At 39.7% G+C, this 24,291-nt stretch overlaps 1 protein-coding gene across 1 annotated transcript; it reads right to left on the reverse strand.

Moving 5' to 3' along the window:
- Positions 1–20,550: 20,550 nt before the first annotated feature.
- SLITRK2 (SLIT and NTRK like family member 2) lies at positions 20,551–23,100 on the reverse strand. The gene has a single exon (XM_060087783.1). It carries the CDS (start codon positions 23,086–23,088, stop codon positions 20,551–20,553), a length of 2,538 nt encoding a protein of 845 aa, XP_059943766.1. The 5' UTR covers positions 23,089–23,100.
- Between the last annotated feature and the right edge of the window lie 1,191 nt (positions 23,101–24,291).

Genomic DNA, 24,291 nt, shown 5'->3' on the forward strand with positions numbered 1-24,291 from the left:
AAAGATAACTAATGATAGCTCCTCCAATTCCTTACCTCCTTTTCTCATTGAGACTTCCATACTCTTACTTTCAGCTGCTCCAGCTCCTCTCTTGACTTCAAAATTGTTTTCCCATCTCTGGTTTCTCCCTACCCTAGTCCATTATTCAAGGCACCAAAGAGATTTTTCTAAATACAGATTTAATCTTGTTACTACCCTGCTCAAACCCACAATGCCTTCAGTCTCCTTAGCACGATGTTCAAGGGCCTTCATGAGCTGACTGCAGCCTATCTTATCGCTTCATCCTTGCCATCCTCCCTCTATGCTCCAGCCTCCAGTTAGTTCCACCAGAGGTCTCACCTCAACCAAAACAGGTGATGCACTTGCATCCCTCTGTGGCTTTGAATCTCTGTTCCCTTTTCCACCTTTTGCAGCCCACACAATTCTACTCACCCTTCTCAGTCCAGTCCTAGGGTAAATTTTGCTAGGTCTCCTGCTCAGACCAAGTTAGTGGCTGCCTCCTCTCTTTGCTCAATGCACTCTATGTATCCTTCTATTGTAGCATTTATAGGTCTGCATTAGCATTCGTTTTATGCATGACTTTCTGCATCACTTGGTTGTGAACTCATGGAGGATTAGTGCCGGAGTTTTGCTCTGTGTTTAATAAATATTCGTTACGTGAATGAATGAGTGAGTTAATGAGTTAATTACTTCCCCCTGCTATGGACGTTAGTCAGCATTCAAAAGAGTCCTTCTGCATTTGGGAATCTCTTTATTTCCATTTGGTATAATGCGGCCTCTTAAGTCTACCAGAGATTTGGGAAAAGGAAATGTAATAGATGGGAAAATATTTTTAAGTAGGCATGTGTGAGCATTAGCTTAATCCCTTTAAAGACAGAAGTTACATGCCAGAATATATCATGAATGAGAATTTTGAAGAAATGCTTCATTGAATAATAGCTAGGAGTGAAAAGTTCTTGTCCTTAACCCTGGGAGCAGTAAGGTGATAACCCATATTTCAGTCTTCTCCCTCTACTCACTCTCGTCGGTGTTTACCAGATGAAAAAAACCCATCAACTTCTTTCGTCCAGATTTCTGGTCTCTAAAGAGTGAAAAGGAAGTACTTTCATATTAATTGTTCTGGATTTTCAAATTTTTATGAAGATCAGGTGAATTTACAAACGTGGTAGTATGGTTTAAAAAATAAATTCCTGGATGAGACCTTCACGATGGCAGAGGAGTAAGACATGGAGATCACCTTGCTCCCCAAAAAATACATCAGAAACGCAACTACATGTGGAACAACTCCTACAAAACACCTACTGAATGCTGGCAGAAGACATCACACTTCCCAAAAGATATATATATATTGTTCCTTCTTCTCTTTTTGTGAGTGTGTATGTGTATGCTTCTTTGTGTGATTTTGTCTGTATAGCTTTGCTTTTACCATTTGTCCTAGGGTTCTGTCTGTAATTTTTTTTTTTTTAGTATAGTGTTTAGTGCTTGTTATCATTTGTGGATTTGATTTTTATGGTTTGGTTGTTCTCTTCTTTCTTTTTTTTCTCTTTTTTAATTATGTTTTAATTTATTTTATTTTTAATAATTATTTTTCATTTTTTACTACAATAAGTTTATTACATTTTATTATATATGATTTTCCTCTTTCTAACTTTCTTTCTTTTTTCTCACTTTTTTTCTGAGCTATGGGGCTGACAGGGTCTTGGTGCTCTGGCCAGGTGCCAAGCCTATGCCTCTGAAGTGGGAGACCTGATTTCAGGACATTGGTCCACAAGAGACCTCCCGGTCTCACATAATATCAATTGGCAAGAGCTCTCCCAGAGATCTCCATCTCAACGCTAATACCAAGCTCCACTCAATGACCAGCAAGCTCCAGTGCTCGACAACCTATGTCACACAACTAGCAAGACAAGAACACTACCCCACTCATTAGCAGAGAGGCTGCCTAAAATCATAAGGTCACGAACACCCCAAAACACAACACTGGATGCAGTCCTGTCCACCAGAAAGACAAGATCCTGCTTCATCCACCAGAACACAGGCACCAGTCCCCTCCACCAGGAAGCCTACACAACCCACTGAACCAACATTAGCCACTGGGGACAGACACCAAAAACGATGGCAACTACAAACCTGCAGCCTGCAAAAAGGAGACCCGAAACACAGTACGATAAGCAAAATGAGAAGACAGAAAAACACACAGCAGATGAAGGAGCAAGGTAAAAACCCAACAGACCTAATAAATGAAGAGGAAATAGACAGTCTACCTGAAAAAGAATTCAGAGTAATGATAGTAAAGATGACCCAAAATTTTGGAAATAAAATGGAGAAAATACAAGAAACCTTTAACAAGGATGTAGAAGAAGTAAAGAGCAAACAAACAATGATGAATAACACAATAAATGAAATTAAAAATACTCTAGAAGGAATCAATAGCAGAATAACTGAGGCAGAAGAACGGATAGGGGACCTGGAAGATAAAATAGTGGAAATAACTACTGCAGAGCAGAATAAAGAAAAAAGAATGAAAAAAAATTGAGGACAGTCTTGGAGACCTCTGGGACAACATTAAATGCAACAACATTCGAATTATAGGGGTTTCCAGAGGAAGAAGAGAAAAAGAAAGGGACTGAGAAAATATTTGAAGAGATAACAGTTGAAAACATCCCTAATATGGGAAAGGAAATAGTTAATCAAGTCCAGGAAGCACAGAGAGTGCCATACAGGATAGATCCAAGGAGAAACATGCCAAGACACATATTAACCAAACTAACAAAAATTAAATACAAAGAAAAAATATTAAAAGCAGCAAGAGAAAGACTATAAATAATATAAAAGGGAATCTGCATAAGGTTAACAGCTGACCTTTCAGCAGAAACTCTGTAAGCCAGAAGGGAGTGGCAGGACATATTTAAAGGGATGAAAGGGAAAAACCTACAACCAAGATTACTCTACCCAGCAAGGATCTCATTCATATTTGACGAGAAATTAAAACCTTTACAGACAAGCAAAAGCTAAGAGAGTTCAGCACCACCAAACCAGCTTTACAACATATGCTAAAGGAACTTCTCTAGGCAGGAAACACAAGAGAAGGAAAAGACCTACAAAAACAAACCCAAAACAATTAAGAAAATAGTAATAGGAACATACATATCGATAATTACCTTAAATGTAAATGGATTACATGGTCCAACCAAAGGACATAGACTGGCTGAAAGGATACAAAAACAAGACCTGTATATATGCTGTCTACAAGAGACTCACTTCAGACTTAGGGACACATACAGACTGAATATGAGGGGATGAAAAAAGATATTCCACGCAAATGGAAATCAAAAGAAAGCTGGAGTAGCAATTCTCATATCAGACAAAATACACTTTAAAACAAAGACTATTACAAGAGGCAAAGAAGGACACTACATAATGATTAAGGGATCGATCCAAGAAGAAGATATAACACTTGTAAATATTTATGCACCCAACATAGGAGCACCTCAATACATAAGGCAAATACTAACAGCCATAAAAGGGGAAATCTACAGTAACACAATCATAGTAGCAGACTTTAACACCCCACTTCCACCAATGGACAGATCATCCAAAATGAAAATAAAAAAGGAAACCCAAGCTTCAAATGATACATTAAGCAAGATGGACTTAACTGATATTTATAAGACATTTCATCCAAAAACAACAGAATACATATTCTTCTCAAGTGCTCATGGAACATTCTCCAGGATCGATCTTATCTTGGGTCACAAATCAAGCCTTGGTAAATTTAAGAAAACTGAAATCATATCAAGTATCTTTTCTGACCACAACGCTATGAGACTAGCTATCAATTACAGGAAAAAATCTCTAAAAAATACACACACATGGAGGCTGAACAATACACTACTAAATAACCAAGAGATCACTGAAGAAATCAAAGAGAAAATTAAAAAAAATACCTAGAAATAAATGACATTGCAAACATGACGACCCCAAACCTATGGGATGCAGCAGAATCAGTTCTAACAGGGAAGGTTATAGCAATACAATCCTACCTCAAGAAACAAGAAACATCTCAAAAACAACATATCCTGACAACTAAAGCAATTACAGAAAGAATAATAAAAATGCCCAGAGTTAGCAAAAGGAAAGAAATCAGAAAGATCAGATCAGAAATAAATAAAAAAGAAATGAAGGAAATGATAGCAAAGATCAATAAAACTAAAAGCTTGTTCTTTGAGAAGGTAAATAAAATTGATAAACCATTAGCCAGATTCATCAAGAAAAAAAGGGAGAAGACTCAAATCAATAGAATTAGAAATGAAAAAGGAGAAGTAACATCTGACACTGCAGAAATACAAAGCATCATGAGAGATTACTACAAGCAACTCTATGCCAATAAAATACACAACCTGGAAGAAATGGACAAATTCTTAGAAAAGCACAACCTTCTGAGACTAAACCGGGAAGAAATAGAAAATATAAACTGACCAATCACAAGCACTGAAATTGAAACTGTGATAAAAAATCTTCCAACAAACAAAAGCCCAGGACCAGATGGCTTCACAGGCGAATTCTATCAAACATATAGAGAAGAGCTAACACCTATCTTTCTCATACTCTTCCAAATATAGCAGAGGGAGGAACACTCCCAAAGTCATTCTCCAAGGCCACCATCACACTGATACTAAAACCAGACAGTGATGTCACAAAGAAAGAAAACTAGAGGCCAATATCACTGATGAATATAGATGCAAAACTCCTCAACAAAATACTAGCAATCAGAATCCAACAGCACACTAAAAGGATCATACACCATGATCAAGTGGGGTTTATCCCAGTAATGCAAGGATTCTTCAGTATACACAAATCAATCAATGTGATAAACCGTATTAACAAATTGAAGGATAAAAACCATATAATCATCTTAATAAAACGTAAGGTAGATAGCTAGTGGGAAGCAGCCGCATAGCACAGAGAGATCAGCTCGGTTCTTTGTGACCGCCTGGAGGGGTGGGATAGGGAGGGTGGGAGGGAGACGCAAAAGGGAGGGGATATGGGAACATATGTATATGTATAACTGATTAAATTTGTAAAAAAAAAAATCATCTTAATAGAAGCAGAAAAAAGCTTTCGACAATATTCAACACCCATTTATTATAAAGACCCTCCAAAAAGTAGACATAGAGGGAAAGTACCTCAACATAATAAAGGCCATATATGACAAACCCACAGCCAGTATCGTTATCAATGGTGAAAAACTGAAACCATTTCCTCTAAGATCAGGAACAAGACAAGGCTGTCCACTCTCACCACTGTTATTCAACATGGTTTTGGAAGTTTTAGCCACAGCAATCAGAGAAGGAAAAGAAATAAAAGGAATCCAAATCAGAAAAGAAGTAAAGCTGCCACTGTTTGCAGATGACATAATTCTATACATGGAGAATCCTAAATATGCTACCAGAAAACTTCTAGAGCTAATCAGTGGATTTGGTAATGTAGCAGGATACAAAATTAATGCTCAGAAATCTCTTCCATTCCTATACACTAAGGATGAAAAATCTGAAAGAGAAATTAAAGATACACTCACATTACCCATTGCAACAAAAAAGAATAAAACACCTAGGAATAAACCAACCTAAAGAGACAAAAGACTTGTATGCAGAAAACTATAAAACACTGATGAAAGAAATTAAAGATGATACAAACAGATGCAGAGATATTCCATGTTCTTGGATTGGGAGAATCAACATTGTGAAAATGACTATACTACCCAAAGCAATCTGCAGATTCAATGCAATCACTATCAAACTACCAATGGCATTTTTCACAGAACTAGAGCAAAAAATTCCACAATTTGTATGGAGACACAAAAGACCCCGAATAGCCAAAACAATCTTGAGAAAGCAAAACAGATCTGGAGGTATCAGGCTCCCGGATTTCAGACTATACTACAAAGCTACAGTAATCAAGACAGTATGATACTGGCACAAAAACAGAAATATAGATCAATAAAACAGGATAGAAAGCCCAGAGATAAACCCATGCACATATTGTCACCTTATTTTGTTAAAGCAGGCAAGAATATACATTGGAGAAAAGACAGCCTCTTCAATAAGTGGTGCTGAGAAAACTGGACAGCTTCACGTAAAAGAATGAAATTAAAACACTCCTTAACACCATACACAAAAATAAACTCAAAATGGATTAAAGACCTAAATGTAAGGCCAGACACTATCAAACTCTTAGAGGAAAACATAGGCAGAACACTCTATGACATAAATCACAGCAAGATCCTTTTTGACCCACCTCCTAGAGAAATGGAAATAAAAACAAAAATAAACAAATGGGACCTAATGAAACTTCAAAGCTTTTGCACAGCAAAGGAAACCATAAACAAGATGAAAAGACACCCCTCTGAATGGGAGAAAATATTGCAAATGAAGCAACTGACAAAGGATTAATCTCCAAAATTTACAAGCAGCTCATGCAGCTCAATATCAAAAAAACAAACAACCCAATCCCAAAACAGGCAGAAGACCTAAATAGATATTTCTCCAAAGAAGATATACAGATTGCCAACAAACACATGAAACGATGCTCAACATCACTAATCATTAGAGAAATGCAAATCAAACTACAATGAGGTATCACGTCACACCAGTCAGAATGGCCATCATTAAAATATCTACAAACAATAAATGCTGGCGAGGGTGTGGGGAAATGGGAACCCTCTTGCCCTGTTGGTGGGAAAGTAAATTGATAGAGCCACTATGGAGAACAGTATGGAGGTTCCTTAAAAAACTAAAAATAGAACTACCATACAACCCAGCAATCGCACTACTGGGCATATACCCTGAGAAAACCATAATTCAAAATGGTCATGTAGTGCAATGTTCATTGTAGCACTATTTACGATAGCCAGGACATGGAAGCAACCTAAGTGTCCACCAACAGATGAATGGATAAAGAAGGTGTGGCACATATTACTCAGCCATAAGAAGAAACAAAACTGAGTTATTTGTAGTGAGCTGGATGGACCTAGAGTCTGTCATACAGAGTGAAATAAGTCAGAAAGAGGAAAACAAATATGGTATGCTAACACATATATATGGAATCTAAAACAAAATGGTTCTGATGAACCTAGGGGCAGGAAAGGAATACAGATGCAGACGTAGAAAATGGACTTGAGGACACAGGGAGGGGGAAGTGTAAGATGGGATGAAGTGAGAGAGTTGCACTGACATATATACACTACCAAATGTAAAGTAGATAGCTAGTGGGAAGCAGCTGCATAGCACAGGCAGATCAGCTCGGTGGGATAGGGAGGGTGGGAGGGAGATGCAAGAGGGAGGAGATGTGGGGATATATGTATATGTATAGCTGCTTCACTTTGTTATAAAGCAGAAACTAACACAATTGTAAAGCAATTATACTGCAATAAAAATGTTAAAAAAAAATTTTTTTAAAAATTGCTTGCTGTAAGTAAAAAATATTTGTTCAATTTACAAAACTGTGGAAATTTCTTCATCCAAAATTTAATTCACAAATTTATTTAGTATAATTTCTAATCATGGCACAATTTTTAAAGTAAGCCATAGAATCATGCACTTTTGATCAAAAGAGGTTTTAGGACAATTTTTGTCTAATGTAGATAACAGATTTGGGGAGATTTTGATGTCATTATTACTTATAGATAAAAAAGCCATCTGCAGTATGAGATATATTTGCAGAAAGCCACACAGCAGTTTTTAATCTACCAATTCTAGGGATAACCAAAAACAAATGAAAAGAAATCTTGATTTGTCTATTTAGGCATCAAGTAGACACCTTTTGTACTTATTTTCCAAATCAGTTTTTAAGGTTTATTTGTATGATCTTTACCTGATTTGATTGTTTATAACAATCATGAATGGAATTCAGTAACACTAAGGTTATTAGCTTAAAACAAAACAAATAATGCCAGAAGATTTTTAAGTCACAGGCTAGCTCTCTACTGTGATTCAGCAACTTTTAGCAGTTGCAGAGCAATGCTTTCTGAATCTGTAGCCATCTGATCCTTCCCAGAGCTCATGGAGAGAAGCTTGTGGTGCTTGAATCCACACTTCCATGCTTGAGGAAGCAAGGCAGCCAGCCCCACAGCAGAGACTGCCTCTCCTCTCTGCTCAGGGCCTCTGCACTACTTGACACTATTGAGATTTTGTCAGCCCAAGGAATCAATGAGCAATGTGGTGAGTGCTTTTATTTAAAAAAAATAGAAGAAGAAGAATGTAAGCCCCAAGTGTTGAGCCCAACATACAGTGTGGACTTTCCTAAGTCACACCCATGCCCACACAGCCCTTCAATAATTGATGCGTTTTCAGGTCAGAAAGCCCAAATACATCAATCAAAGGCACTGTTGTCCCTAGGGCTCATTCATTTGCATTCCAAGAAAGACCCATGATTTGTGGATCAGATGTAAACAGGAGACTCATACGTGGCCCAACATCTCAGGCTTCCGAATGCTCCGGGCTTCGCAGGCAGCTGTGAGGGTTGCCTCCAAACTCCTCCTATGCGCCTGACAAATGCTTGATAGAAATCTGTGCACGGGCATCGGGGGAGGGTTTTCTTGTACAATGCTGTCATGATGTGACCTTTCTCATTTACTATTTAAAGAGTTTTGCTATGAATAACTGTGAAAATTTATCCGGGCGCCAGTTAATGGAAATCCTCAAAGGCTTTGGAACAATTTCATTTACAACGAAGCAATAGAATTACAGTCGAAATATCCTGATCCCGTGAATCAGGCTTTCATCATATCCAGCTCTGGTCTAACTTACAGTATCAAATTTCCCTAGTTCCCTTCCCCTCAAAATGTTTCTGTTTCTTTATGTTCTTAAATGGAGAAAATTCTGCTTTCTTCTTTTCCATTTCTTCTTAAGGCTGTTCTGTTGATGAATGAAACCTGGGCTCACTGGAAGCTATTCTTGTGATCACAGCTTAGATGGCAGAGGTAAATGGAGGGTTTAAAAAAGTTCACAATTTCTTTCCCACAAAGCCTACCCAAATCATACAAAGCCATTTTTTTACCTGCCCTACAAAAACCAAATTGCTCTTCTCACATTGCAAAATCATTTGACCGCGCTCACCAGCTGTACACCATTGAGATAACCACCACTGCCACAGCTTTAGCCCCAGATACTTTCACTTATCTTACACACGCACACCCACAAACACCTTCTGAATTAGCTAAAAACTGTGTCAAATGTAAATAAAATGTGTTTAAAAGGAGAAGCATCCAGAGTTTCATTTAGTGTGAGATGGCGTATGAGAGACACTTCGCCAGAAAGATGAGACGGGGCGGGCTGTTCAGAAGGTAGAAGTCCTGGTACTCACAGATCCGCCTTAGGCAGGAGGAATTGGTGGAACTTCACTGAGTCTCTGGTGTCATAGACCCCGGCCTGGTGACATCACTTGTGAGGGCCAGTGAAAAGTGAAAATGTAGGGTCTCTTGTTCAAAACTTCTTCATAATTTCAAGAGCCATCAGAGCAGCAGAGCATTAGACCAAGTGTGGGACACTTCTAGACACTTCCAAGCTTGAGTCCCAGCCCTGTGTGGATCTCCCACCCAGAGGCCTGTGCGAAGCTCAGGGAAGCCTGAAATGCCTCCCCAGATGGCCTCAGGTTTCTCTGCTCATAACCAAGCCTTTTGAGCCTCTCTCCCTTCAGAATTCATGAAGAAACAGCCCTTTTTTCCTTACCCATTTTGCCTTATGCTTTTCCCTTAAAGAATATAAATATTATTAAACTAAGAATCTGCTGAAGATAAAAGATGGACGTGTTACTAAATATGGCTCTCTAAACCATCGGTCTGTACTCCTAGCTGGTGGACAGTCTGTGGCAGAACATAAGAGCAGGGTCCCTTGGCTTCATCTTCATCCCATTTCCCTCATCCTCGACCACAGTCTTCTGTCTGCCCTAATGCTCAGATCACTGTTTCTGCCAGACGACTCACTCTTCTGTTTATCCAGGGAGACCCAGTGATGGTGTGGACAGGACATGGGTTTCAAGTCAGTCAGAACTGGTTTCAAAGTACACCTCTGCCACCTTTTGTTTTGTCTAACAAATACATTTTAGTTTGCAAATATTAAGTCACTGATTCTCATAACCACCCCGTGAGGGCAAATATGATCATTGTCTCCTTCTTTCAGGTAAGGAAACTGAGGCCCAGAGAGGTGAAGTGACTTGTCCAAAGTCACACGGCTGGTGAGTGGCAAAGCTGGGTTTCAACCCTCAGCACGTGGCCTCCAGAGTGCCTGCCTGCTTGCAAGCACTTCTCTGTGCTTTTTGAATTAGGTGGTTTCTCCCTGCACTCACTGGGTCACCGGGGCAAGTACCAAAACTCCCTAAACCTCAGTTTCATCATCGTAACCCAGATATAATCATCTCAAATGCTAATAGAAATGCATGTGAAATACTTATAAGGCCCTATACAAATAGTAACAGTTCCATTGATACAATTTTTACTTTGCTTGAAGAACGTTCCATTATTTGTGGAATTGAGTCCAAATTTCTTACTCTGGCTTTCAAAGCCATCAAAAGGTACAACAAACCAGCCTTGCATGCTCTTCACTATTCTTCGCAGGTCTATTTCTTTCTTCCTTCCTTTTTTTTAAACTTTTTAACTAGTTTTTATTATTTGTTACTTCTCTTTGAATTTTCAGAGTAAATTGTTATATCATCTGCCAATATGGGCAATATCTTTCTCCCATGACATTGCCTTTTATTTTTTTTAATTAATTTTTATTGGAGTATAGTTGATTTACAATGTGTTAGTTTAAGTTGTACAGCAAAGTGATTCAGTTATACATATACATATATCCACTTTTTTTTAAGATTCTTTTCCCATATAGGTCATTATAGAATATTGAGTAGAGTTCCCTCTGCTATATAGTAGGTCCTTATTAGTTATCAATTTTATATACAGTAGTATTTATGTGTCAATCCCAATCTCCCAATTTATCCCCACCCCCCTTTCTTGCTTGGTAGCCATAAGTTTGTTTTCTTTGCAGGCCTATTTCTGTGTTTACATTTTCAAGCTTGGTGATTCCCCAAGCCTTTCTCCAAATCAAGGCTCTTTTTTTCTGCCCTGCCTCCTCCCAGCAGCCTTCTCAGATAATTCCAGTGTAATCTGCACTGATCTATTTCTTTTCTGACCCTGACCTCTCCTATCCCTTTCAAGGATAAGTAGCTCATCTTCCCAACTTGGTTTTATATTCCCTGAGGCCAAGAGCCACGTCTTACTTTTGATGTATATGTTATGTCTCCCCAACACACAGGAGCCGATTTTTTCATTCCCTCCCACCCCAGTCTCGTCCCAGAGCTGGGCACATGCTGGGCCTTCAGGAACACTTGTGGATTTGTTTTAGATGTGCACAGCCTCTGCTCAAGTGCTCAGCACACAATGAGCACTCCATAAATCATATTTCTAGAGACAATCTGTTACCACATAAGGACTACCAGAAATTACTCATACTCTTTGTGTAAATGGATTTATACAATTATAATGTTTAGGAGCTGGAATAAGGATGAGGGAAAGAAAATCATGAGACTGTAGTCCAAATGTTTTCACTGGTGTGTCACAGAACAAGTGTGAGGATTGTTGAAAATAATTTGTTATTAATGATAGTTAACATGTCAAGTTTGCAAGTGATTTACTACATTTTATGAATTGAAGTGGATTTCAGGTTTCCCCAGTAGTAAGCTGATTTTTATTCAGTTGTTTTCTTGACTGGCAAGGCTAAGTCTAACTACTTTCGGTTTCAGATGAGGAAACTGGGGCTCAGAGACGGGAAGGAACTCGTCCAGTGTCACATGGAGAGTTAGCAGAGACATGGAGGCTAAATCCGAGGGCTCCTTGCTCTCTGGGAAATGGTCCCCCCACTGTTCTCAGATCCTCCTTTGTCAGCAACTTAGAAAGAATCAGTGTGATTGAAGACTAAAACAAAGCAGAAGCCAGTAAAACCCACAGTCTTACTCACATAGGAAAATGTTTGTCTCCTGGTCAGGGATCAAGGCTTGAGAAAGATTTCTTTCAGAGAGACAAGGCAAGAAGATTTAGTGAAACTCCCCGTTTCCTGGCCCTCTGTTATAAATCATTCTAGAAAGTATCTATTTACCCCTCTCTTCCTAAGACGTTACCTTGTCTTTGTACAAATATCCATCCTTAGATATAGAAACTCAGAAAGTCCAGGTGGAAACCAACAAACTACATCAACACAGGTAGGGCATCCTCCCACTTTAATCTGTAAGAGCAGAACAATTAGCTCATTTTTTTAAATTTCAGAACATTTGAACTGTTTGAGTAGTAGAACTGAACAACTTTCTGATGAATTTGCATAAAACAAAATCTGAATAAATCCAGTTTAAAATGAATAAGATTCCTTCAGCAAGCCCCGCTCTCAAATTACCCAGATTATTGCTTAAAATGTACTTGCTTTTCAGAGATCTATTTAGTAAATAAAATAGGTTTTGTTCCAAAATTTCAAATTAAACATTTGAAATGTAATTATACTCTAAATCCTTAGTATCTCAGTGGCATCCTAGTTTTTAAATTTTTTAAGATGATGGCTTGGACAAGGATAGCCTATATTTCCTTTTTCACAACCTTCTGTAACGTGGAAGAAGAAAACACAAAGCAAAGTGTAGCTGGATTTTCCTTTCATTCGCTAGCGTTTTTAAAAAGCCCCACAGACACCTGGAAAGCAGAGGAAGTTTTTGATTGAATGTTTTTTCCTCTTTTCTACCCTTGTAAAAATTATGTCAGCTGAATATTACAAGATTGAGGGCTTTATTTCTTTGTTTCCAGTTAAAATCCATTTGACCAACTAGAGACGCATTGGCCCAGCAGTAAAACTATGGCTAAATTTTATGATCAGGAAGAGGCCAAACACCACTTGTCAGCTAAAAGCTTTGCTCACTGGAATGAATCATTGAATTTCTGAAGCTCAGCTGAGTTGTCCAAGGGTCCATCAGTTTCCCGGATGATAAGAAACTTGGCAGAGCTGGCTAAAAGGGTGGGATGATGAACAACCAAATGGGAAAAACTGCTCTGTGCCCTGAAACATAATATGATCTTCCTAGATAGATTCATAGCTTGACTTTCCTAATTATCACACGGAATAAACTCATCAACCCCATAGAAAATTCCCCTGCCAAACAGCTAAATGAAAATCCCATCACCTCCCTCCCCTCCCCCAAAGCAGTAGAATGTTGTGATTTACAAAGAAGTAAGAAAAATGATTTAAACATTTTTAAAGTCAAGCTTAGGAAGAGAAATTGACCCAAGACAAATGGTACATTTGAATCCTGTAAAAAATAAAATGAATATGGCTATGTCCAAATTAGACACTAGAAAGGAGAAGGGTAAGAGATTTTCGGGCTTGAATTTCCTGAATAATTGCCTCAACGCGCTGTTTGTTTTGTGTGTAGCAGTCACTCCCCAAATAGCCTAGAATCATAGAGCATGTCCATTAAGTTCATCCAGATCAACACCGTTCCCAGGGAGGAAAACTGAGACCCCAATGAGAACTATGACTTGTCCTCACGGCTTTTTAGCTGCATGAAGATCAGAACGTCAGATCCTGGGACTCTTTGCTATGAAACATCACCTATAAGTTATTATTTTGGATAAATCAGGCTTTATGACACAACTGTGTTCTGACAGAAATATGACTTAATGTAGTCTGAACCCAAAGAATTTCTCTCCAATCTGGAAGACTTAAGAAACCAAATACACAGATCCTAGGAAGAACTAAATAATAAGATCTGGAAGAATTCATCATTCAAGCTTGTCAGGGAGTGTATTTTCTCTCAACTAAGTCTCTGGATTCCAAAAGCCAATAACAAGTCAATATCAGCACTCAGCAGTAAAGCTACTTTAACTCTAGAATGAGATCATTGGGTTCAATAGACCCAGGTATCACTTAAAATCGGGCCCTCAGGCATGTAATAAACTTGGATCTTGCCTGTGTGTCACCATAACTTCTCTGCCATCCTCATGGAGTGTTTGTGTGTGTGTGTGTGTGTGTGTGTGTGTGTGTATTCTTCATAAGCTCTGAAAATGGCCCAACTAAATATTTGTTTAGGACTTCCTGGAACAGCTAAGAACCCATTCTAATCACTTTGAACTTAGATCCTTCAGTTTTCCACCCTTCTTCAGTGTTCACATGAGAGCCAGTGTCTTATTCATTTATTCATTATGGAAATATTTATTGGAGGGTTATTAAGTTCCAAATCATTATGTCAGGTGTTAATGATGTGAAGGTAAAGGGGGCTTGAGGAGTGAGGGACTTGGCCAAGGATTACCCAGAGCAGACCCCATTCACCTCTCCTGTCTGCCCAACAATCACTTTGTGAACCAGAAATTACCTTATACTTTATGCTGTAGCCAACATTCTGTCAAGATCAAATATGTCCAAAAATGCCAGGTAACTAGATCTGACAGATAATTAGCTCAAATGTTCCTTTTTAGGGTAATGTTGAGAGCAAACATAAAATATTTGAAAAATCAAATTAATAAAAATGATGTATAACTAATCACATACTGGTTGCCCAGGGAAACACGGATCAGGTGCATTTCCAGACCCCATTCAGTAATGACAGCATCTATTTTGATGGTCTTTTCCCAGTATAAACAGACACATATGACTTGCTGATGTCTTATATGACATGTGTTCAGAATGGGGAGCTGTACATCCCTTTCATTCCCATTCCACTTCCACTCATCTTTGTAAAGGATGAGATAATCTAGTGTGCTAAGCACCAACTGCTCAATAAAACACTCTAGAATGAGACTCTTTCAATTGTTTTACCAACTTGTGAAGGCCACACGAATAAACTGAATATATCATGCATACAGCAAATTAAGAATCTCAAGAGAGGATAATTTGTTTCAAGTCCTCCTGTCCATCACACAAACCTCAAAACCTTTGTTACGTTATACATTTGTGATTGGAGCATACCTGGCAGATATATTCTGATGTTCAACCAATGCAAAAGCCAAATAAGTCGCCTTGCTATAGTATTACCACAGTTACAGCAACAAATGCATCTCTCTCCCTCTCATTTGTTTTGACTCTAGTCTTTGGGAATACAGTAATAACATCTTCTTTAATGGATTCATAATTTCTATTCCTTGGATTTGCATGTCAATCTTTCTCTCATTTTACAGATATAAATTTATTAGATCACCTATTGTATTAGATAGAATTTTACAATGAAAAACAGTTGGCTCTTGTGTGGGTGGATGTGTGTGGTAGGGGGGAGTGTGAAATCAAACTTTCAATTCCTAGAGAGACAGCTCTATTTGAATTGTTTTTATTGTTCTCTCTAGTTTTATTTTTTTAACACTGATACTAATGGGCATTAATGGAAAAGTATTAATATGTTTTGAAAAGCACATTTTACCTTTAATATGTAAATTATATAAAGAAGACCTAAATTTGTAAACATTTGAACAGTATATATATCAAGGCAAAGAGGATGGTTCCAGTAATAGTTTGTCATTAATTCCTCTCAAGAGTGTAAAGAATTTTTCTAACTAACTCAAATGTTTATTTTTAGTGAATATTTATTTATTAACTGAAAGCTAACTACAGCACAAAATAACTGTATAAAGTTTATCCAATAAGACATAATGTCATTTGACCACATTTTCAATATTTCCTTTTGCCTATTAACAGCCCAAAATATGGCATTCATGTTTTGAAACAATGTCACTATTTGGCACAGAAGTCTATTTACACGAGAGCTTGTTTCATTTGCCATTTATTCCAATAACTTGAGAACAATTATTTGCAACTAAATCTAACAGTATTTGTACAAGTACTTTCAAGCTAAAATACTGCTAAAAAATTCCAACACACGTGCAGTTTAATATGTTTACATAATACATTTATTATAAAACCTGTGACTCTAAGCGCTTTATAGGATGTGAATACAGGAGTCACTCTACCCTCTAATGAATCATGGCCACGTCTGACAGAGGAGATGCTGCTGAGCAGAAGAGTCCTGTGTTCAATGGAGTTGAAATGGGTTGGCTACTCAGACTGCTCAGGAATGTTACTGCACCATCATAAAATCGCCCCATAGCTCAAGTCACACGAAACTGCAGCTGATTTTCAAGTATAAGCCCTTAGCAACTGAGAAACTGGTAGCACAAGCAGCATTGGCAAAACACACTCTTATTAGGCAGGTGGGCTCCGTTTTAAAGCAAAGTCGATGTTGAAACTCCAAACATACAAAACAGATAAATTACAGAGTGATTATTTGTCTTATAAAATGGTTTTCTGCTTTATAAAAGGATTCACAAGTTTCCTCTAACTGGCAGCTCTCCTAATGCATTTAAAATACAATTTAACTTACAAAACTTCAATTTACACGTGACTTTTTTCACAACCATTGTGAGAAGCAAAGTATACCTATATACAGTACTTAATTTTTATCTCTCAGGATTTAGGTAAGTGTCTTATTGTCTCTGTAAAAGACACTTAAGCCAAAATGTTATATTTTAAGCCACTGAAATAGAAAGTAAATATTGCCTCTAAAACATGGATATTCCAGAAAATGTAAGTATATTTGTGATTTTTGTATTTACAATTTGGGAAGTCATCTTTACAATGTAGATCATTAGATAGCACAAGTATATAGCTATCTTCAGGCCATAATATTGGGCCCTCTTCTGCAGAAAGTTGTTTTATTTTATTTTTGTGGGTTTTCTCCCTTTGTAGCTGTGTAACTCTAAAGAGATGCTAATGGTGGCTACACAGTAGCTAACCTATGATATATCAGTTTTATACTTCATTGCACAGAATCACCTTTAGAAACCCAACTTCCTGCATTTCACTGCTGTTCCCACAGTTTACTCTGGGTGATTGTCATTCAGATAATGTTTTCCTTTACTAGCACTAAGCTCTATGTGGGGGGTGGTGGTGAGGAGGTGGGCAGAGAGCCTGTCTACTGTATCTCTGTGCCCCCTCAGCACACAGCACAGAGCCTGGCACCTAGGAAGCAAGCACTCAAATACTTATTGAATGAATGAAGAAATGACTGGATTAGGAGAACTGTCTGGAAGGCTTCCTTCAGTCTAGCATCCAATCCAGTATGTTTCTGGAATGTGTCCAATCAAAATGAATTTCCAGAGTCTGAAAAATCACAGAATCTCCCTCTTTTTCATTATACACTTTCTGTAAAATCCATAAAACATTGAGCCCTTGATGACATGGAAATATTTAGAAAAATTAAACCACCTTAGAGGTCAGAGGACAAAGCAGAGGAAACTGAAGGGTCATTTCCTTACTCACCAACTGCTGGAGCAAAGTAACAAGGCACACAGGTTGACCAAAGTCCAAAACCAAGTTAGACTTTTGGCAATTGTGTCCAGACTGAGAAGTGGTGCTTTTGAGTGTTTCAATACAAACTCAGACACAGGTATATTCAGAAACAGCGGAAGCAACTAATTAAGAGCTAGAATCAAAGGGAATTACCATTTGCCAGACATATAGATCTGTTCCAGGCAGGGCCAGGGGAAATCGTATTCTGTTGGCTGGAACCATTTCACTGTGCTGATGCTCATACCCATTACAAGCTGCATGTGAAATAAAAGTGAAACAGCAAAATCCAGCTGTAGGAGATAAACATAAAAATCCTAAAGTAAAATATGTTTGAAAGCACTTCAGTGGGTAAAGCAAAACAATATAGTCAGTGGGGATGCTAATAAGTTAATCAAATTGAAGTGTTTGTGATTGCATTAAACAATAAAGCTTCACAGTATATGATGTATTACGCCTTTAAATGAAATAGTCTGGACCACATTCAAATGATTTCTTCTTAAAACCTAATACAGAATAAAGTACAAATCTAAGAAGCATGAGAATCTAAAATTAAACCATAGTTACTAAGCAAAAGAGTTTATGAATCTGAGTTCTTCCATGAGGCCTCTTTAGAGTCTTGTAACTAAATGAACAGTAAGCTATCTCTGCTTACAATTAATGAATTAGTTTTTCTATAGATAATGGTGTTTTACAGGAATGACTTTATTTTCAGGAGAATATGAACACTGAAGTGGAATCACCACATCAGTAGTTCTAGTGACAGAATGTCAACCAAAAACCTACCTTAATAGAATATGTATACTAATTTGCCTTCATAATCATTTCCCCAAATACCTACCTCTGTATTCTGTATTTATCATTGCACCAATGCCACGAGAGAATTTTTGAAAATCTTACATATATAAGAGGAGGTGGTTTCCAGAAGCTATCTCCAAGTTCAACTGGTAAAATACTCTTGCTCCTCTTCTATGAAATGTAAAGTCTCTGTACATTAACTTTCCTGTAGATCATTTCAGCCCACCATTTTCAACTTCAATCTAATGGATTTAAATAAGAATTATGATCTCTAATCAAAGAATGAACATGTTAGCTTGTCACTGTAGATATTTGGAGATTTTAGGGCATTAAAGGCATTTTTTTTTCCTGAATGTACTTTACATTTATATATATATATATATATATATATATATATATATATATATATATATATATATACACAATTACCTTCTATTGTTAAATAAAAACCATTTTGCACCAGTAGTTATTAATCCAAATAATTTGGATTTAAGTAATTTCTAATTGAAAGCTTATCTCATGAATTGTTTATAGTGACAGATAATAAACTATTAGTCATTTTAAAGCCTTAAAAGTAAGTTATCAGGATCCACTTCAATCTCCACATGATAATAAAGGATTATTATGTGCAGTAACCTATTTATGAAAAGGAAACAGTGTGCTTCTTTCAGACGCCATCAATTGCTTTAATAAGGAATTGAAAAGCTGGACTACTTTATATGCAGATCACCATTCCAGTTGCATAAGGATTTACAATAGACAAAATAAAACTATTTTTTTGTAAAGAAGGGCTGTTTGTTTAAATCACACAATAATATTTGCATCTAAAAATTATTTACAGGCTAATAAGGCTTCATAAATGTTATGTAGACTTGGTTAGTTAAAATCATTTTAATGCTAAGACCAAAACCAAAAGCTTGCTGAAGCTGACATGGAAAAATTCAAGTAACCCTTGCCTAAAGAAGGCAGGAAAAAAAGGATGCCTACTTTCTTGGTTTAGGTACTTATTAATCAGGTTGGACATGCAAAGAGTACATCATTTGATAGCACCCTGTTAACGCTTCCATAAGCTCAAGAGGAAAACGCTGCTTTCTCTGAAAATGTGAACATTGAGAAGGATTCTGAGTCTAACCTTTAATCTTAAAAGAAACAGAAACTAACGTATACATTTGTCTCTGCTGCCTTGAATTTGCAAAGAACTTACTTGGGAAGTCTTAATCTCACCTTTGAAGTCTTCCTTCAAGGTATGTAATGGCTCATACGTCTTTATTAAATGAGGTGTGTGGCGGCCTCTACTGGTGTGTGTTTATAGAAAATGTTTCAATAGGCAGAAAAAATACTAATTTCAATTAAAAAGTTAGAAATACAGACTCTCATTTAAATATATAAAAATATCTAATGCAGAAAAAATATATTACAAGTTGTGTAATGTACTCTTAATTAGGAAAATAATCTAAAACACTGACCATGTTAGTGTAAAATAACGATTTACGGAAGGGCATTAATTGTTCAATTCACTCTGATATTGGGTTAAATATATTTTATTAATGAATTACTAATCCCAACTGAGGCATTTTATTACCTCTAGTCCACTGTTAAGTCCCCTTAGTTGACTTAAATAAAATCACTTAGAACAAACCCAAAGGAAAGGAAATATTTTACAGTTAAATCTATAAAGTCCTAGAACTAGAATCATTTGATGACAGGCCGGTTTCTATAACTCAAGCAAACTGTACGTTGACTTAATATAGCTGACATTTCGATCTATTTTACAGTGTTTTTAATTTTAAAAATACAACACATTAAAAATATGTTCAATTTATCAAAGCTAAAAGCAACATTTAAGTAATGTACTTAAAGTGCAAAGGCACTTTAACACGAAGAAGTGATGCCTAGTGACTATGCTTGGTAACTGAAGACGGAAATACCGTATATCATTATTTACAAAAGAATTTATAGTCTCAAAAGATCTTTGGAGATCTTCTACAAAATACACTAAATATCCATTTTCATTTGAAAAGTTTGCTTACTCTTTCTTCATTCACTATAATCTCCTCTTCCCATTCCCACACTGGAAAAATAAAAGAAGAAAAAGGAAACAAAACCATAAACAAAATATATGAAAAAAATGCATTGTAGAAACATTCATGTTCAATGATGATTCCTAACGAGAGAAGGAAAAAAAGGTGGGGGAGGGAGGAGAGCAAGAGAGAAATAATTTAAAGGAAAACTTGAAAAAGCAGTATCATTGCTTCACCCCATCCCCCAAACATCTTCAAAGTCCCCCATTGAGGCTGGGAAAGGGAGAACACAAACACACACGAAAGCAAATGCAGTGCTTCCAACAGTTTGGAGCAGCATCCTTTGATGCCAGAGGGTTGTAAATGATTTCCCTTCACAGCTGACTGATTGCAGTTTGTTTTTCCAGAACTTCGAGGTAGTCTGGTTCTGATTGCGGCTTAGCTTGCAGTAAAGGATGGTCTGGTTTTGACTGCCCCACAAAGCATTTCCTGGGAGTTCCATATAAAACGGTTTTATTGATTCTGTCTTGGTTTTGGCGTCGAGATTCATACGAAGGGGCGAACTGCCTTTTAGGTAAGGTACAAAAGTTATAGTGGACGAGTCCTGCACTGGGGAGTTCCTTGACGCGCTCAGCGATATTCTGATAGAGCAGCTCGGGCTCTCTTGGGGTGGCTTGCTTTTCTAGCAACTCGGTGGCACTTATAGTGTAAGCAAGTGTGGCTGGCTCTTCCTTCTTCTCCTCCAGGTTGCTGTAACTGAATTCTTGCAGGTTTCGGTAATAGGCCACTGGGTCTCCTTCCTTCTGCATGTAGATGGGGTTTTGGCACATCTGACCCACAGGTGGGGGGATGTAGTTATAGACGTGGCCGTCTGCTTTATCCTGAGTCTCAGTGTTATAAGACCCATACTGTAACTGGAAGGAACTTACATCTAAGTTGTTGGCACTCCTGGGAACACTTGGCACTCCCTTTCGGCGTTTCAGGACAAAGACGAATAGGCCAGCCCCAAAGCAGACAGATAAGATAAAGACAACCAGCAATCCTAAAATTAAGACGGAAAGTGGAACTTCAGTGTGTAGTTCGGGATAGGAACTGGGAGACACACTAAGTGAGCGAGGTGTGTCTGTGTTGTGATTCATTGACAAAATGGTTCCGTCTGACAAGTTTGGACCGTCTGGACAAATAGCCTCCCTGCCCAGAAACTTCAGGATCTCCCCAGCGTGCTTAGCGGGAGATTCACAGGTCACCTCATTGATGATGACAGGGGAGTTGGCATGCTCTGTCCAGTCCTTTAGTCCCATGATGTCACAGGTGCAGTCCCACGGGTTCTCTTGAAGATCTATCTGGATAAAAGCCGGAAGCTGATCCAGAACCCCTTTCACAGGCAGGTGAGAAAAATGGTTGTTTCTCAGATTCAGCCTGGTGAGGGCTGTACCCCCAAATATATTGTCAGGTAAGGACCGCAGCAGGTTGTTATTCAGAAACAGTAGCTGTAGGTTAATCAAAGCATCAAAGGTCAGCGGCTTAATTTCCTTAATGACATTATACTCTAAATAGAGATACTGCAAGCTCTGCAGTCCATCAAACATAGCCGGATATAGCACTTCAAGGTAATTACCATTCAGATAAAGCCTGCGTAAACTGGTCAGGTTTGTGAAGGCACCTTCCTGAATGACTGCAATCCTATTGTTTCCTAAATGCAAGAGATCCAAAGAACTGTATTCTAAGAGGTCGTTCTTATAGACAGTTTGAAGATAGTTCCCTGTTAGGTAGAGTTTCTTTGGACTGGTAGGTTTAGGCTGCAGGTCGGAGATATTAGTGAACTTCCTTTCTTGGCAGTTGACATTTAGACCATTGTCTGAACTCTGAGAGGTGCAGACACAGCTACTGGGGCAGGTGAGGGGCACCGGGGACTTGGTCTGGTACACCATGATGGGTCCAAAGCTCTGCCTGTCTTTCGACACTGTGACCCGGGGAGTTGGGCGATTTCTCATTTTGGGTGGCCGGCTTGCTTTTGCAGCCCTGGTTGGGTTGAGAGCCGGATTCATTGTAGGTGACAGCCTTTGGACATGTGTGTCAGCGTGGCCGCCCCTCTGACCGGAGTCACCGGTACTTTTTCTGGGGCAGAGGTCTTGCCTGGTCAGCTGGGTCACATCTTTCCCATGCAATCTGAAGGGAGTTTCACAGACAATCTCCCCCACGAAAACGGTTATGGTGTCCAGCCAAGCCTTGAGAGGAAGTAAGTCACAAGTGCAATTCCACGGGTTTTCCTCCAGCTGAATCTCCATGATGCCTCCAATATGCTCGAGGACGCCGGCGAAAGGCATCACTTTCAGCCGGTTCCCTCGCAGGTCTAAGTGGGTCAGCAGGACGAAGCGGAACACATTGCTGGGCAGAGACAGCAGAAGGTTATCATTCAGGATTAGCACTTTGAGCTTGTTCAGCTTGCTGAAGGCCCCTGCCTCGATGGCACTGATGTAATTGTAGTCGGCCTGGAGGTACTCGAGGCTCTCGAGGCCCAGGAAGGTGTCCTCCCTCAGCACTTCGAGCTTGTTGTTGTTGAGGTGCAGCCTCTTGAGGGTTTTCAGGCCGCTGAACGCCCCGGTGCGGATCTCCTGCAGCCCGTTGTTACCCAGGTGGAGAGTAACCGCGTTGGAGTAATTGACGAACTCGTTGGGGTACAGTCTCGTCAGGAGGTTGCCATTGAGGAAAAGCTGATAGATTCGATACTGGGGGGGCTGGAGCAGGCTGACAGTTGTAAATCCTTTGTTTTCGCAGTTAATATTCAGTACGTTTTCCTTCTCTTCGCACAGGCAGCGGATCTTGCAAATGTCTTTGGCGGTTTTGCGACTCTCGGTCTGTAAGATCCCGGCCACGGTTAACACACTGAGGAACCAAACGCCGCTCAGCATCTTTAGGCACCGTCGGTGTCAGCTCAGGTACCTACAGGCAAACCTTGGGGAGGGGGGCGGGAGAGAGCGGGATGCGGGGGAGAAAGAAACACGGAAGCCCGATTAAAATGGCAAAGCGAGGGGGTGGAGTGGGACGGAGGAAGAATGCGGGGAGCGGACAGCACGGCAGAATGAAATCACTGCGTTTTTCAAAGCGCTTTCTGCTCTCCTCCCCTCCCCCGCAGCCCACCCACACACGCGTCCCGGAACACACATGCTTGCACCTGATTTCCCTGCGGGTCGCAGCCAGCCGCGGAGTCATTAGTAACCGAGTTGTCCTACTAAATCCAGCCCATCTCCTCCTCCTCCTCCTCCTCCCCTGGGGTATCTTGAAGAGATCTCGGGCGGCTAGCCCGTCCTGGGCTCCCGGCAGAAATTGCTTTACTTTTTTTTTTTTTTAACTGCGCAAAAAGGGGGTGGGAAAATCAGGGGACTGGCGGCGGGGGAAGGGAGAGGGTGGAAGAGCAAAGACAGCGCGCGGTGGGGGTTACTCACACATCAGAAGACGGGACCCCTCTCCTCTGCACTCCGCCGGTAGTTTAGCATCTTCGGAAAGAGAGGGAGAGCAAGGTAAAAGGAGACGCCGCTTACGGAAGGATGCCCTGCTTTCTGTCGGTGGATTAAATTTTGCTGGGGGGTGCGCACAAATTAGGAATCCGGCAGGCGGCAGGAGAAGAAGAGGGGGGTTGGAGCGGCGGGAAGCTGAGCCCACGGGGACCCGGGGGTTCGACTGAGCAGGGAGGTCGCGAAGCCTGCCGGCTGGGTCGGCGGGCAGCGGAGACGACCGAGACTGGGCGCGCACTTCCAATCCGGCGGCAGGGGCACCAGTGCGCCCGGCAGTTTGAATTTGAGAGGCTTTGCAGGTTCCCCGGGACAGGGCTGGGGTGACGTCACGGTGGGAGGGGGCAGGCTGGGGATCGAGGGCGCGCAGTGGGGGAGGGAGAGGCAGATGCTTCCCTTCCCTGCGAGTGGCTTTGCAAAGCTCAAATCCCGGCTGCGTCAGTTGCTTCTGAACTACTCCACCTCCAGCCCGGCGGGCGGCGAGCGGCTGGCGGAGCTCCTGGAGAGGGGGTTCTCCAGGAGGGGCACCGCCGGGACTCCTCTGGCCCCTCCGAGTGGTTTCTTCCACCCGCCCCTCCCTCCTGGCTCTTCCAGCGGGGCAGT

The sequence above is a fragment of the Mesoplodon densirostris genome, chromosome X, assembly GCF_025265405.1.
Source record: "Mesoplodon densirostris isolate mMesDen1 chromosome X, mMesDen1 primary haplotype, whole genome shotgun sequence".
Lineage (NCBI taxonomy): Eukaryota > Metazoa > Chordata > Mammalia > Artiodactyla > Ziphiidae > Mesoplodon > Mesoplodon densirostris.